This window comes from Oncorhynchus clarkii, chromosome 28 (assembly GCF_045791955.1).
Source record: "Oncorhynchus clarkii lewisi isolate Uvic-CL-2024 chromosome 28, UVic_Ocla_1.0, whole genome shotgun sequence".
NCBI classification, from domain to species: domain Eukaryota; kingdom Metazoa; phylum Chordata; class Actinopteri; order Salmoniformes; family Salmonidae; genus Oncorhynchus; species Oncorhynchus clarkii.
In genome coordinates, this window is record NC_092174.1 from 25,342,452 (window position 1) to 25,360,284 (window position 17,833).

At 41.7% G+C, this 17,833-nt stretch overlaps 1 protein-coding gene across 2 annotated transcripts in view; it reads left to right on the plus strand.

Annotated features, from left to right (window-relative positions):
• Positions 1-922: 922 nt before the first annotated feature.
• The window catches only part of LOC139387454 (laminin subunit alpha-3-like), a 121,899-nt gene continuing 104,988 nt past the window's right edge, over positions 923-17,833 (plus strand). Inside the window, exons 1-3 of one of the 2 annotated variants that reach the window (XM_071133637.1) lie at positions 923-1,424; positions 1,517-1,543; positions 2,394-2,546. In XM_071133637.1, coding sequence (XP_070989738.1) covers positions 1,161-1,424; positions 1,517-1,543; positions 2,394-2,546 — 444 coding nt within the window. In that variant the 5' untranslated portion in view covers positions 923-1,160. The remainder of the gene's footprint in view (positions 1,425-1,516; positions 1,544-2,393; positions 2,547-17,833) is intronic. The other variant, XM_071133638.1, reaches the window with a different exon arrangement.

Here is a 17,833-nt window from a genome sequence, read left to right on the forward strand (position 1 = left end):
GAGGAAGGCCCTAAAAATGGTCAAAGACCCTAGTCATAGACAAGTCTAGGTCCAATAGGCTTCTAAACAGCTTCTACCCCCAAGCCATAAGACTCCTGAACATCTAATCAAATGGCTACCCAGACTATTTGAATTTTCCCCACCCGCCCACCCTGTCTTTTACGCTACTCTCTGTTATTATTTATACATAGTCATTTTAATAACTCTACCTACATGTACATATTACCTCAATTACCTCAACTAACTGGTGCCCCCGCACATTGACTCTGTACCGGTACCCCCTGTATGTAGTCTCTCTATTGTTATTTTAATGCTGCTCTTTAATTACTTGTTCCTTTTATTTCTTATTCTTATTCGTATTTTTTAAACTGCATTGTTGGTTAGGGGCATGTAAGTAAGCATTTCACTGTAAGGCGAAATACCTGTTGTATTTGGCGCATGTGACTCATACAATTTGTTTTGATGTCATAGCTGACACACTATCCTTTTTGCAGACATCTTTTAAACTTAATTTGGAGGAGATATCTGAGTGTTTGGAAAACATGGTCGCATTAAAACCTGAGGGGAGATTTTACCATAATTCTGTTACCAAAGTTTTCATCTTCAAAGTTCTTCCACCAAATTTGTTTTGTACATTTTTAAGTATAAGTTGTTACAAGTAGTCATTGTGCATAGACTTGTATGGTTTGTTAAACTTTGAAATCAAGGTTTTGTGTTTGGTAAACGCATAATTCCATTAGCGTGGAATTGTCCTCTAAAATGTCTACTCTGAATTAGGCATACTAATTATTTTCATTTTGGCTGTGATTCAGTGCTGACATTTCTAGAGACCTTTGGACCGAAGTAGTCACTGTTGTTGACACCTGATACGGCTCTGGGTGGCAGAGTTTGGTCAGGGAGAAACGTGAACAAGCTCTTTTTCACGAAGAAACATGTTGTTGAAGGGGATCACAGAGGAAACAGCAGCAGAGCAACAAGTCTAACTTTTACATCAAGAGCCGCACACTGGACGCACGAGTCGTTCTATTGCCAGGATCAAAGGATCCGCAGTGTTTCATGCGTGGAGAGTGCATATTATTTCATTACGATCAAGAAAACATGAACTTGAACTGCGAGTTACTATTTGAATTCAGCATCTACAGGGATTGTTGAGGTGGAACATGGCGAAGGGGATGAAGGTAGCTCATCCCGCCGCTTTATTATGTACTTTTACGCTCTTGCTTTGGGGGGACGTTTACGCGCAAGTGGCTTTTAACGAAATAACGGGGTTTAGTTTGAGTCCTCCGTACTTCAACCTCGCGGAGGGGTCACGGATCTCCGCCACCGCAACGTGCGGTCAAGATGAAACGGGGAGACCGAGATCTGATTTGTACTGTAAACTTGTCGGAGGACCTACATTCGGACTTCCTAGTCAAACCATACAGGTGAAGAGTGAACACAATTGACAGTTTTATGATTGTGGTTTCATTTTGAAACGTTAATATTGTTGACAACTTTTCTGCCTTTGCTTTTTCAGACAGCTAATAATGTTTACAGTTCAAATGTAAGTTGCAAGTATGCAAGAAATTGGCATGATGAGTGCGTGCGTAAAATACAAAATATTAATGCGCATGTGTTAATAGAGTTGTTCTGAACATGAAGTGAATGGAAAGCCTACCAACAGAGAAACAACAATCCATAAAATCGTATTTGTATTATCCAATCGAATTGGAATCAAGTTGGTTCCTTGCAAACTAGTGATTTTCTTATGATGTTGCCTTCCATACATATATATATATATATATATATATATATATATATATATATATATATATATATATATTCCCATGTGAACTACCATATTTAGTTACACTGTTATTACAGTTGAATCAATGCTCCTTGCTTCCTTTCTCTTGCGCCCAGGCTCCAGAATGAGTCACAATAGCACTATGGGAAACATGGCAATTCTGCCTGCTCTAACCAAGTTTACACCATTGTGTTTAACTCCTGAGGTCTCTAAAGCGAATGCCCTCTTAATAAACTTGCCCCTTCAGGAGTTTGAATACCTTTGGAACACTTAAGGCCCAGGGGCTTTAGAACCTACACAAACAAGGCCTATATATGGCTTTTTACCATTATTGTATAGAAAGACTGTTACAGTCATTTCAGATATACTTTTTACCGTTGTTCACACTATGCATGTAATTACTTGCACTGTCTGCAAAGTGTTTGTCTATGTTTGCATGTTTTGTATTTTGTGTAACTTTTATGTACATTGTGACTGGCCTATTCATGGACTTGAATACATGTTTACTATGCACTGAATGTGTTGCTTTGTGTTGGTGGGACTCTTTATATGTTTTTATGTGTTTTGGGCTCAGAGTAACACCATTTAATTTGCCCTTTCCCTGCAGGGACAGTATTGTGACCGATGCAACTCCAACGAGCCTAACAAGGCCCACCCGGTGAGCAACGCAATCGATGGCACCGAGCGCTGGTGGCAGAGCCCACCTCTCTCCCGTGGACCCATGTACAATGAGGTTAATGTCACCTTGGACCTTGGACAGGTGAGTGAGAAATCCTGGTGGTCTTACATTGGTTCCTACTCAGCCAAGTGCTCTACCTTCACGGTAGCTGTTCATTGATTGACAACGTTGACAACGTTACCATGGTGAGAGTATGAAATGTGACAGTGGGATGTCATGGGGTGAATAGAGACAAGGTTTTCCCTTTCTCAGCTAATTCGAGGTGCATTATGTCATTGGTGTGAGGTGGCAACCTGCCTTCAGTGATGTAGACAGACATCACACTACCTAGTGGTCATCTTAAAGAGGGACTGAGAGGATGAATGGCAATGAGTGGGAAGTTCGTTTTTCGGCTTCTTCAGTGCACTGTTCAGTGTTTGAGTTGAGAGTTGAGTTCAGTTGAGTTGAGTTCAGAGTTGATTCTAGCCATCGTCGACATGAGTGTGTGGAGATAATTGCTGAATGCTGATGTGAAGCAGAGTGGCTGTGTGCAATGTTCACAAAAATTTTTTTGGGCACTGAGCAAATTTCAGTTCTGCGCAGCGCAAACTTGAACATTGTGAAAATTCTGTGCAACTTCCAGTACGCATTTACTGTGAACACTGAGGCTGTACCCGCTTTAAGTTATAGTTTTAACATTGGCCAAGTAGGCTACTCTGGTTTTCAGTGGAGGCTGGTGGGAGGAGCTATAGGAGGACAGGCTCATTGTAATCGCTGGAATGGAATAAATGGAATGGTATCAAACCACATGTTTGACTCCATTCAATTTATTCCATTCTAGCTATTACAATAAGCCTGTCCTCCTATAGCTCCTCCCACCGGCCTCCACTGGTGACTATTTGATCATAATGAAGGCCTACCAGAGTACCCTACCATCAAAAACAATAGAGAAAATGCATCCCATGACATTTGAACATGGAAATAACTATTCTATCATTCATCATACAATAGCAGACAATATGTGGTGTTCAATGTAGGCCTACATTCCATGAGACTTAAAAAAAAATATGCAGGGCTTGACATTAACCTGGCTATCCACTTGACCTTCAGACAAGGAGGTGACTGAAAATGTTGTTGTGTTGTTTTGATGAAAGAAACCACATTACAAAATAAAATGCATTATTATTCTCATACCATTCTTACAGAGAATCTGACAAATTATGCTACCCTCAGCCTATTGGCTACTTAGCTTATTCAAGCAAGTCTCTAAATACAGCACTGCCTCTTTAAGGGAAAAAAAGCTTTTCACCTGACTTGCTTTTCAAAGATGTCTAGAAATGTACACGTTTTATTCTCTTGTAGGAAGCAAACACTTCCCTATTGCTGACTATAAATGATCTAGCCTAGTGGTTAGAGCGTTGGACTAGTAACTAGAAGGTTGCAAGTTCAAACTCCCGAGCTGACAAGGTACAAATCTGTTGTTCTGCCCCTGAACAGGCAGTTAACCCACTGTTCCTAGGCCGTCATTGAAAATAAGAATTTGTTCTTAACTGACTTGCCTAGTTAAATAAAGGTAAAATAAATAAAAATATAACTGGGCTAACAACTCACTAACTAGCAAAGGATATGAACAAAATGTGCACATGTGGCAACAGCTCTAGCTTTAATCTCAAAACAAGCGCATCTACTCACGACAGCTCATGTTGTAAACACAGTCCAGTTCAATGTAAATGGCACAGATCCATATATGGCAATGATCTATTTGCAAATAGGGCTACTGCAGCTTTGATTGGTTATTCCGCACCGTCTGTGTAGAGTACGGGCTGAGTTGTGCATGTCAATGCAATAGAATCCTACTCCGATCCATTATGCCTACAACAAAATATCTTGCATCATTTGTTTTGTTTTGGTATGTTGGATTGAAAGCTAACATTGCATTTATTCGATCACAATTGCCACAATAAAGGGAAATGTTGATAGTGTTAACAGGGAAAACTCAAGAACAGTGGTCACCAAACTTTTCTGAGTCATGATCACTTTCTGAGTCAAAATGCAACCCGAGATCTACCTTTTTTTTACCATGACTTAAAAAACGTAAGCCTATGCAACATTAACCAAATAAAACAGTACTGTAGCAATGAGGTTTGTGCAGTAAGCTAATAGGCCCAATACATTATCACCGCATATTAGCTTTGCTGGAAAATGCCCTACCAATACATTTTTGTTCGGACCATTTAAAACAAAAATGATCTATTTTTTTCAACAAGGTAGGCTATATGATCACACCGGTAATAGATCCGTTGTTGTATTACTTGTGAGGCACAACTGAGTGAGCATACATTTAAATAATTTATATTTTAGTGGGCTGATGATACCTGCATCTGGTGGTCAGTCTCAGCGGAGGGAGAGAGCAGCAGACTGAGGGTACACTGACACTGAACAAAAAGGGACACCGTCTTCCAGCTGATGGCGGAACTTGTGTCTCACTGCATTATTTCTGCCTCATGCACAAATTCATGTTACTCCTTTGAACAAAGAACGTGAGGTATTCCTTGATATTAAAAAATACCCAAGCCGCTGATTATACAACAACGCAAGCACATCAATACATTTTCCTACTCATTCATTACTGCTGCAGTGCTTGTTGTAGCGCTGAGTGGAAATAGGAATATCGCGCATTTTATGGCTTATAAAAGTGTTGACAGTGCTGAGTAGGAATTTAAACATGAACTCACTCATAAAAACAGCAGCTCTTTGCTGTATTTGTTGACATTCTCTCTCTAGTCATGGTTTTAAACGTTTTGAAATCTCACAGTATCAACTTTGCTGTAGCTTTCTTTTATGCCTGCTACATTACTGCAGACACGTTAATCTGAGCCATCCAATTGGCCAGTGATAGGTCTATAGTGGATTTGATTTTCTCTCTAGGCCTGCCAGGAAGGCAGAGTTTGTACCATCAGACACATGAAATGGTTCAAAATGGCAACAGTTCACCTACCCGGAACAAGGCTTTATCATTTATCATTTGTTTTTTTGCACAAATGTTTGGCGATCGATTAGGAATGCCTTGGAGATCGATAAGTCGATCACTATTGTCCGGTTGGTGACCACAGGTCTAGAAAGTGGAGTGAAGTTCAATCTTGTGCTTCTCTCCATGGGCTGTTATTTCTTCTGTGTGGCAGTCCTGGGGAAGCGGTGCAGCCATCTCGGGCTACTGCGCACCGACGCATGCGTGCAGTTTAGAGGGAACATTGGCTGTGTGTATGTGTGAATGCATTTGGGATTGCGATTGACTCTCCGCATACAGTCAATGGTGGGTTTTCTTCTATCAGTCTGCTTATGCTTTAAGTTACAAGTGTAAGTAAACCTGTCTGAGAAAGACGGGCAGCTGTAGTCATGTGAGTGATGTCCCACAGCTGGCTGCATGCCAGGAATCAGATCATGCTCCTGTGGCTGGAGGATAGGTAACCATTAGGACCTGTGGCTGCAGCAGGAGTTTGGCTCACAGCCCATGAAATTGCACCTTACGCTCAATTGTCCACGGTGAGGGGGAAAAGGGAGAAATTGTGTCCAGGGATTAGGGATCAGGGGGATTTTAAAGTCTGATCTGGGGTAGTAGGTCTGGTTTGGTTGGGTGGAGTGGGTTCAGGGCTGGACCTGTTGTGATTTGGAAACAGGTAATGTCTGCGGTTAAGGGGTGGGAACCAAATGGAGACACCTATAAAGTAAATCTTCCTAAAAGTGAGTACCACACTTCATCCATGTTCCCCAGGAGCACTATGGGAAGAGAATGGGTAGCAGTGGCGAATTCTTCCATATCTGTTTTTAGCTGGGCTGAGCTGAGTTGTGCGGAGCAGCAGGGCTTGAGAGAGGCTAAATATAGTGCCCGCATGGCTTGAAAAAGCGTGGACGCATGCAGGGCGCGAGGGACGTCTGCGTTTAAGATGTGGTAATGCTCAGTTTATTTGGGAGCGGGGAAAGTGGCATTACTGCATTAAGGCGTGCTATAAAGGGCATGGGGATGAAGTATTCTCAGAAACTACCAACCACACGGCTCCCCCCTCCCCATTTGTCCCGCCCAAACAGCAACTGACTGATTCCTCACGAAGCCTGGACAAAACAAAACAACCATGCTTTTTGGTATTTTCACGAGATCGGTCCTTTGGTGAAATATTGTTGACATATATTTGACATTTGTATATAAAATAATTGAGAAATAATTAATAAATGTTTGGAATTTAAAAGTTCCTTTAAATCTCCATAGTGTTTAATCTGTCGGTGCTAAAAAGCTAAAAAAAAAATGAATTAAGTTTTATGCTTGCTCTGTAATATAAGTTGCATTATGATCTCAATAACAATTTACTTATATCTATTTATGAATATTGAAAAATATAAACATGCATATTGAAAATAAACCATTTTTGATTTGGCAAATTTGGCAATTAATTGTTGAATATAATATACTCTACAGGCATATCAAAGTTCCAGAGTGGGATCTCTGCTAGCTTAAAAGTTATGGCCCATTTTAGACAGAGAAATTGGCGTAGTAGGCAATGCAACCAATAACAGCCCTCCTTTTACTTGTGTCATTGCACATCCTGCAAATTAGCAGCAGAAGGCGACCATTTTGAATACATTTTCACATTCATTTAGTTGGAAATGCTTACAAATTGGATCATAACACTAAAAGTAGCAAAGATCCCACTTTGAAACTTTGAACTTTGATGTCCATAGAGAATATTATTTTCAACAATTCTTTCTTTGTAGCACCTACAGATTAAACATTATGGAGTCTTAAAGGAGGTCTGTCATAAATATGCCAACTTTAATTATTTCTCAATTATTCTTTAAGATATGTTAACAACCTTCCAAAGGACCATTCTATGGATTAAATCTTTTTTTTTGTCCATGAGGAGTCACTCAACTGTGATCCAGTGAGGCTCCAGACCAAGCTCACCTGGCCCCTCCCCCCTTATGTCATCCATTTGTTTTTAGCTTCCACTAAGTCTTTTGTCAATGCCAAGAATGTATTTATGAGGCTGTGTGTGCTGAGATTCAATCTGCTTTCATTAAAAATCTTGCAGCTTTAAAACAGCTGGTTTTATTGGAGTGTTGCCTTCCAAGGTTATCGTTTCACAAATTAGAGCGGACTGATTTGGCAGCATTGACCTGAGACTTAACAATTCAATGCGAGGCAAACAAAAAAACTAGATTGGCCAATATGCTAATTGGTTAAACTGCATAAATATTATGTTCTTCACAAAATCATCCCACCTAATAGAGAAACAGCTGAAAACTGAAAAACGAAGTTAAAGCAGTATTCTTCCATGATAATTGTTAAATACTGTATCCCATAGAATAATTAAGTTTGGTAAAGTTGTACAATGTTATTTTGTGGTTATTAACTCTGGGTATGCATTCTTGTGTAGGCCATGTGTTCACATCAGAGGTGTATGTAGATAAGGAAAGGTGTTGTCGATGCCTCTGAAAGAATTCAGTCAACCACACTTCCATGTGCTTTCAGCACAGATGTCTGTCAAATAGTGTTGGTTCCTATAATCCTTTGATGATTTTACAGTCATAATAAAGCATTTGTCAAAATAAGTAAATGTACCTCCAAGAAACAGAAAGATAAAGAATGTCAAGTTTATTTCAGACTAACTTGTCAGATCCCTTTCGCCCTTAACAATCTATGCCTACTTCTGCTCAGGTTTATTTAATGCTTGGATAGAATTGATCAGATTTATGTTGCCTGATAGAAGCAGTTCAAAGCCTTTGTAGATTCAGTTAAGGCACAGAACATATGATGCGGTCACTGATATTTGTAAGGGCTGGATCCAGTTAAATGAATGGTCTTTGTGGTCTCTTCTAAGACTAACACAGGTGCTTGCTCCCTCCTTCCCTCCCTTTGCCAGTCTTACCTCCATCTTTCCAAGCGGATAAATTAGATAATGGCGCCGTCATTGTTTATGTCAAACCAACCAAGTTCAAAGGGAAGCCGGGTGGTTTTTGACGTGGCCATTTCTGACGGTTCTGTAAAGCAGTGGCACGTTTGAAGCAGCACCAATCTGTCAAGGGCTGATTCCAGCTAAGCTTTTGTGGAATGTTGAATGATATAATAATAGCACAGAAAGGTGAACCCATTTCCTTTGTGGATTAACATGGTCATACGTTTGAAGTTTTTAGAAAAGAAAAGAGTCCGAATTGACCTGGAACTTTGTATTAGACAAAATACAGTATGTCTTTGTATTTACTTGCTATACATCTTGTAGTCAGTCAGTCAGTGTGAAAGAGTACAACTCCCTTGGGTGTAGCTCCTTGTGCAAATCAACCCAACCACACCGCTGGATTATGTTGACTGAGGCGAACAGCTCTCACACTTAAGTAGCCGCCTGCCTGTGTTATCTTGTGGGCTTTTGACCTGTGACCCGTGACAAAGCCTGCCATAAATCAGGAGGTGACTTTCAACTCCCTCCTACTATGGGCAGATCCTGGGTGTAGGGGTGCTTCTTGATTTGTGTACTCTACAGTAACTGGATCTGGTGGAGGGTATTGCCTTAGTCAGTTTGTCTTCAGGGCATTGGAGCAGCTCACCCAGAAAGACAGTCAACACGTTGATTAGAGCCTTCTGCTGTGAGTTTCATGATGCAGTAGATTTGACCCAATAAATCTAATTCAACATCTTGTTCATTTTTTATTGACTTAACGGAGGCACATTTTCTTAATTACAATATAAATTAAAACTCTTCAAAACCACGTATGTCCTCCACAAACGAACACAATGAAATCCTCTCCACAAAACAGTCTGTCTACCTGTACAGCGAGACTTGCCCTCCCTTGTTAAAACTATTTACAGGGTGTTGTGGCGACTCTTTGTCCTAGTGAACATTGGCACCATGGATGGATCGGCCCCACAGCCGCCCATGCAGTCAGTTTTTTCTGGGGAATGTATTTTAGGAGCCCTGACCACATGTGCTTATCTGCCTGAGTGCCCTGGACCATGTGAGACAGAGATGCCTGGGCTTACTGCTGTCTGTCATACCACGTTACTGAAAGGCCTCTGATTGGTGGGCGCTATCCCATTGAATGGACACTAATTGGTTTGTGTGAAGCTCTGATTGAACCCTGATTGGTTGCTATTTCAGGGGGTTAGGATTTGTTTGTGTGAGATTTGGTATTTGTCATATCATGTACAACACTGATGTGAGGTGGGCTGCGATTGGCTAGGTGTGAGGTACTCATGGTTCTGAATGGTGAGCGTAGGTATCTGATTGGAGAGTGTCTCTGATAAGTAAGAGTTTGTTCTGATAGGTGGGTTTTGATGCTGTACTTGTTCTCTACTCTGTAGGGTTTGGTGATGAGTGTGTGGTACTTATTGCTGGATGGCTGAGTGACTTGATGGTAAGATAAGAAAGTACTATATCAGGATATATATATACAGTGTGGAGAACAAGTATTTGATACACTGCCGATTTTGCAGGTTTTCCTACTTACAAAGCATGTAGAGGTCTGTCATTTTTTTAATCATAGGTACACTTCAACTGTGAGAGACGGAATCTAAAACAAAAATCCAGAAAATCACATTGTATGATTTTTAAGTAATTAATTAGCATTTTATTGCATGACATAAGTATTTGATACATCAGAAAAGCAGAACTTAATATTTGGTACATGAACCTTTGTTTGCAATTACAGAGATCATACGTTTCCTGTAGTTCTTGACCAGGTTTGCCTACACTGCAGCAGGGATTTTGGCCCACTCCTCCATACAGACCTTCTCCAGATACTTCAGGTTTCGGGGCTGTCGCTGGGCAATACGGACTTTCAGCTCCCTCCAAAGATGTTCTATTGGGTTCAGGTCTGGAGACTGGCTAGGCCACTCCAGGACCTTGAGATGCTTCTTACGAAGCCACTCCTTAGTTGCCCTGGCTGTGTGTTTCGGGTCGTTGTCATGCTGGAAAACCCAGCCACGACCCATCTTCAATGCTCTTACTGAGGGAAAGAGGTTGTTGGCCAAGATCTCGCGATACATGGCCCCATCCATCCTCCCCTCAATACGGTGCAGTCGTCCTGTCCCCTTTGCAGAAAAGCATCCCCAAAGAATGATGTTTCCACCTCCATGTTTCACGGTTGGGATGGTGTTCTTGGGGTTGTACTCATCCTTCTTCTTCCTCCAAACACGGTGAGTGGAGTTTAGACCAAAAAGCTCTATTTTTGTCTCATCAGACCACATGACCTTCTCCCATTCCTCCTCTGGATCATCCAGATGGTCATTGGCAAACTTCAGACGGGCCTGGACATGCGCTGGCTTGAGCAGGGGAACCTTGCGTGCGCTGCAGGATTTTAATCCATGACGGCGTAGTGTGTTACTAATGGTTTTCTTTGAGATTGTGGTCCCAGCTCTCTTCAGGTCATTGACCAGGTCCTGCCCTGTAGTTCTGGGCTGATCCCTCACCTTCCTCATGATCATTGATGCCCCACGAGGTGAGATCTTGCATGGAGCCCCAGACCGAGGGTGATTGACCCTCATCTTGAACTTCTTCCATTTTCTAATAATTGCGCCAACAGTTGTTGCCTTCTCACCAAGCTGCTTGCCTATTGTCCTAGCCCAACCTAGCCTTGTGCAGGCCTACAATTTTATCTCTGATGTCCTTACACAGCTCTCTGGTCTTGGCCATTGTGGAGAGGTTGGAGTCTGTTTGATTGAGTGTGTGGACAGGTGTCTTTTATACAGGTAACGAGTTCAAACAGGTGCAGTTAATACAGGTAATGAGTGGAGAACAGGAGGGCTTCTTAAATAAAAACTAACAGGTCTGTGAGAGACGGAATTCTTACTGGTTGGTAGGTGATCAAATACTTATGTCATGCAATAACATGCAAATGAATTACTTAAAAATCATACAATGTGATTTTCTGGATTTTTGTTTTAGATTCCGTCTCTCACAGTTGAAGTGTACCTATGATTAAAAAAATTACAGACCTCTACATGCTTTGTAAGTAGGAAAACCTGCAAAATCGGCAGTGTATCAAATACTTGCTCTCCTCACTGTATATAGTTTAGGATGACCGCATTTCTGAAGCTTGCTGGTAGTGGTTAATTTATTGTAAGTTATGAAGACTTCCTGTTGAACTTAATCCACTCTCTATCTTTCCAGACCCTGCTGCCTCCCACTGAAGTTTTGTCTGATTGTTTTATACCCACATTTGTCCTGGAATCGATGTAGGCTGATGTAGGCTGTATTGTGTGACATCTGTGCTGTTTTCACAAAGGGTTGGTTCTTTTCAAGGCTTCTCTGAAAGTGATCTGGCCTTTTCTTTACAGTGGGTAAATGGATTGAGGAGGTGCAGTGAATTGGGCAGACTGTGTGGAAAAGACCCTCCTGTCTGCCTCCCCGTCTTCACACACACACACACACACACACACACACACACACACACAGCTTCATACAGAATTCTCCATCCCCACCCCACCCTGAATACCTACCCATCTTCCATGATAGCTGCATATGATGGAATACAACATGATTCCCTGTGTGTCTGGTTCTGTGTTTGAGTATTCATGGTGCAAATGCCTTCTAATGCGATGCAGTAGCAAACAGCTAATGCTAACAGTCAAAATGATACATAGACAGTGATAAAATGGATTGTTCAGAGGATTGTGTTATAGCAGATATATAGGTATGTGTAGTGTGATGTTGTTGCAACAGCAGCCTGCAGTATTAACTGTATATGTGTTTGTTGTGTTGCTAAGGTGAGCGTACAGGACTGAGTTGAGCAGGGTTTTGTTCTCTCACTGACTGCTACAGTCTATTTCCCTGATAGCCTTGGTACTGACTCAACATGCATATATCAGCAGCATAACTTCACAATTAGGCCCTGGAAAGAACCAGGTGCTTATCAAACCACAGAATACTTTTAGGCGCAAGTACTCTATCATACATGGAATGGAATCAGAACGTAGATCATAAAAAGCAAGAATCAAAATAATCAAAAACATATTTGGAATGGAATAACTTGTGTTACCACTTACGGCATGTTACCAATTTTGTTCAAATACAGTGTCATCATTATTTGGTTCTTAACAAAATCTTAAATTGAATATCCTTTCCTTATGTTGGTGGTGGTAATATTGATGATACATTGTCTAAATAGGCTTCCAATATCATTCCTATACCTTTGTCAGTGTTTACTGTATAGCTGGCATAGTCTAACTCTTGGGACACATGTTTGGCTCCCTAGCTGTTGCTGTGGTGATGATGGAGGTGATGTAAGTAGCTGTGTTTAGCTGGTGGGCTCTGCTCTGCTCCGCTCTGTGGTGGGCGCCATGCCAGCTGCAGTCGGGTGTCTGTTGCACATATTTACAGCCCCGCTCCCTGGGCTCGGCCTTGCAGGCAGCCCACACAGTCTGGTTAGCAACCTCACCCTGGCTTCATGTCTGGATCACATTGTTGGACAGGAATGCCACTACCTCCTAAACCTGGAGCTCCATTGTGGAAAAGCAGAATGGGTTTATCTTAACCCACCTTTTCAAGGCCCGTGGAGGCGATATACATAGTGTTACATAGAAATGCTTATCAGAGGTTGTAGACCTACTGATACAGTCATTGACGCAGGTGTGGGCAAAGATTTTTCCGATATGTATTTTTGATACACGATCACTGATGCGTCCTGTTTGTTCTAATTTAGATCGGTTGTTATAGTTTTATTGTGGTGCTGGTTACAAACACAATATGTTGTAATCAGGTGTTTAAATGTAATCCATTTACTAAACGTGAACTCTGAACAAGCCATTATAATGGGTAAGCCACCAACACAATCATACCTACTGAACAAACATACAGGAAACATTCTCAGTCAATGGCAGAGCAGCAGCTGTACCTTTTACAATAGGCTCCTTGCTTGTATAAACTTGCATTCATCACATTTTCACAGTGCATACAATTACCTCTTGTGACTATCTTTGGGCCAAGCCCACATGTTTGGAGAGACTATTTTGAGTATATAGCTTTAAAAAGGATCATTGAGTCCCTGGAAAGAGGTGGAATGTATGCCCACCATGGAGACAGAGAGAAATACCCCCATGACCCACCCCCCTCGCCACTATCACCACCTGTTCCACTTCAGACAAACAGTTGTAGATTGCATTGTTTCAATCCAGACTAAAAACACCCCAGCCCCATTGCGCTGCAACTGTCTGTCTGTCTGGCAGGCTGGCAGGCTGGCAGGCAGGGCCTGATCCGCTCCAACAGAAGGCGATGGCTCCTAGCTCTGCCGTGGTGCATTCCTCTGCCCTAACATCAGACACAAAGAGATCTCTGTCAGATAGATTCTACTGTATCTGTTAGGCTTTTGCTTTTTACAGTAGCCCTCCTGAACCCTCCTGGCTGACTGGCTCCTTCCTGCCTAAGACTTAGAGATTATTTGTTTCTGGACTGCAATTGAACACCTGTCTGCCCTACATTTTTAGAATAACAAGCACATGTAATGACAAACAATGTTATCTAGAGACCATAGACAGTAGGATTTCAACTCTATTAGTTCATTTAATTGAACTTCTTTAAGCCCAGTAATAGACCTATTGGCAGCAGACATCGTAGTAGGTGGTGTCTTAATGTAACAATCTCACAGAGTACTCAGTATTCAATTAATGAAAGACTATATCAACCCAGTTCATTGAGTTCATTTGATCAACATGGTTAGATTACAGTATGATTGGACAGGTCCACAAGGCAGACATGGCATTAAGTCATAAAGTCACGCAACCAGCCTATTTTCCATAGGCTCTAATACTGTATTAGTTTCTAAGTGTAGACTATTTGTTCAGTGGGAGTATAACCCTGACTGCCAGGCTCCGTTACCTGAAGCACAGGCATGTGTGAAGTCGGGGCAGGAATTCTGCATGGAGCCAACAACACGGCAGTTGTCCGTCATTATACAATTGTTAATGTGCTATAATTCAGGCAATATTTTTTTCTCTCAATAAAACATTGAGTATCTCACTCCATTATGCGGCTGTGTTACATTTATCAGAACTGTATTTTTTTGTTGAGAAGGTGAGACCACTCAGTAAACATGCAGTGAGAGGAAAGTGAGAACACTAGGGTGTGATTAGGCTTGGCCGGTATCCAGATTTTCATATGGTCATTCCCTCCTTCATACCCTCCTCGGGATTTACGGTATTAACAGCATGGCTCACGAGTGGGCACTAAAAATGCAAGGAAAGCCCATTGGACCTCTGTTACACAAACTAACAATCACATAGATGCTGTTAGCTAAATGCTAACAAGCGAAAACGAACATAAACTAATTGTAAAGACAGGCAAATCCAGCTCATAAAGTTACACAAGCATAGCTAGTAGCTACCGAATGTCATTTTCGGTGAGTGGGGACATTAACAAGTGAAAGTGAATGAGAGAATACAAGTGTAACTTCATCATCTTATGTGCACCACACAACAGAGACTCGCTGATAGATATAGACTGCTATGGACTCACCAGCTCCCGATGTCTGCTATGTACAAACAAACACGTGACTGGCTCAACTGTTCTGGGGAACTACGATAAGCTTCATATTGTAAAATAATGTGACAGGTGAAATGAAGAATGCAATCTGCTTCATCTCCTAATGTATTGCCCAAGTTGACTGCCGGAATTAACTTAAAAATCTACAAATATTCAAATTTATTGAAAAACTTCAAATAAATAGTTTTGATGGTATTGACGTGGTTGAAAAACCATCCTGTGTCTTTTTCCAAATACCCTAGTATTTGGAAACATTATTTATGGTATACCGCCCAAGCCTAGGCATGATGGTGCAAACACTCAGTAAACATGCAGTGAGAGGAAGGTGACAACACTGGGGCGTGATGGTGAGAACGGTGTAATGGTGGGAGGTTGCTGAGGCCTCTGCCTGCTCTATTCTCTGGGGTGATAACTGAAGTTTAGATGAGAGATCTGGACACTTAACGCCCTGTGTATATGGCTTGTTTATGGGAGTCACCGGCAGGAATTTGGACTGGGGCTAAAAGCTGAAGGAGTGAGATGTGACAACAACCTTTTTGACCCTCCACACCCACCATCCTCCATAGATATGACTAACACTCCTGTTCCTGTGGCCCAGGCCTTTAGATTTAGGGTGGAGATCACTTCAAGTGTTATGATGAATAAAACCAATATCCCAGTTCATGTTGAGTTTTATTGTTCACAGGGCTTGTCTATTCAATTCTGCTTCATGTCTTTGCAGCACATACCAGGAGTCTGGACCGGTACTGTTATCATGTCACCAAGATATTTCAGGCTGTTCCAAACAGAAAGTGCTGGATAGCAGTCAAGTATGAATATTTAGACTGGCAGGACGGGGGGATGGAACAGAGCCCTGAGACAGAAAATAACAGAACACTGCCAGGCCAGGCCATTCTCTCTCTCTTGTTCTCTCGCTCTCTCTCTCTCTGTCTGCCAGGAGACAGTTGTATTCTTCTGACAGGTTGTCTCTAAGCCTTTTCTCAGTCATTATTTTTTTCTCTATGGATTATACACTCTGTCCTTTCGTATATTATTGTTTTATTAATAGGGAGAGAGAGACAGAGGGAAAATACTTGTTTAAAGAAGGCCAGTGGGGCCAGGATTCGGTCCCACACAGGTAGCACAGGTAGGGGCACATACTGTGTACTGTATGTGTGTTTGAGGCAGCAGCCTCAGCCGCTAGACCTAACTCATGTTCTGTCTTTCTGAAGGGTTGGTTTCTTGTGAGGTTGAGTCATCATGGTTTAAATTCCAATCAGGGTTTGGCTCAATTGAATCGAGACTGCCTCAAATTCCAATTCTTGAATTTGAATTGAAGTAGTAAACATGATACAGAATTGCAATTTGAATTTGAATTCAGTGAAATTCTATGTTATATTTGGTGTAGTCTATACAAAGATCTTGTAGATAAAACATCAAACATGTTGTTATATACAGTACCAGTCAAAAGTTTGGACACACCTACTCATTCAAGGGTGTTTCTTTATTTTTACTATTTTCTACATTTTGTAATAATAGTGAAGACATCAAAACTATGAAATAACACTTATGGAATCATGTAGTAATCAAAAAAGTGATAAACAAATCAAAATATATTTTATAGGTATATTCTTCAAAATAGCCACCCTTTGCCTTGATGACAGCTTTGCACACTCTTGGCATTCTCTCAACCAGATTCATGAGGTAGTCACCTGGAATGCATTTCAATTAACAGGTGTGTCTTGTTAAAAGTTGATTTGTGGAATTCAAATCAAATTCTATTTGTCACATACACATGGTTAGCAGATGTTAATGCGAGTGTAGCAAAATGCTTGTGTTTCTAGTTCTGACCATGCAGTAATATCTAACAAGTAACTTAACAATTTCACAACAACTACCTTATACACACAAGTGTAAAGGAATGAATAAGAATAAGTACATAAAAATATATGGATGAGTGATGGCTGAACGGCATAGGCAAGATGCAGTAGATGGTATAGAGTACAGTATATACATATGAGGAGAGTAATGTAGGGGATGTAAACATTATATAAAGTGGCATTGTTTAAAGTGGCTAGTGATACATTTATTACATCCAATTTTTAATTATTAAAGTGACTTTGATGCACCTGTACTGACCTCGCCTTCTGGATGATAGCGGGGTGAACAGGCAGTGGCACGGGTGGTTGTTATCCTTGATGATCTTTTTGGCCTTTCTGTGACATCGGGTGGTGTAGGTGTACTTGAGGGCAGGTAGTTGGCCCCCGGTGATGCGTTGTGCAGACCTCACTACCCTCTGGAGAGCCTTACGGTTGTGGGCGGAGCAGTTGCCGTACCAGGCGGTGATACAGCCTGAGAGGATGCTCTCGATTGTGCATCTGTAAAAGTTTGTGAGTGTTTTTGGTGACAAGCCGAATTTCTTCAGCCTCCTGAGGTTGCTTCTTCGCCACGCTGTCTGTGTAGGTGGACCATTTCAGTTTGTCCATGATGTGTACGCCGAGGGACTTTGCACCTTCTCCACTACTGTCCTGTCGATGTGGATAGGGGGCTGCTCCCTCTGCTGTTTCCTGAAGTCCACGATCATCTCCTTTGTTTTGTTGACATTGAGTGTGAGATTATTTTCCTGACACCACACTCCGAGGGCCCTCACCTCTTCCCTGTAGGCAATCTCATTGTTGTTGGTAATATATTCGACCACTGTAGTGTCGCCTGCAAACTTGATGATTGAGTTGGAGGCGTGCATTGCCACAGGGAGTACAGGAGAGGGCTGAGAAAGCACCCTTGTGGGGCCCCAGTGTTGACGATCAGCGGGGTGGAGATGTTGTTTCCTACCCTCACCATCTGGGGGCGGCCCGTCAGGAAGTCCAGGACCCAGTTGCACAGGGCGGG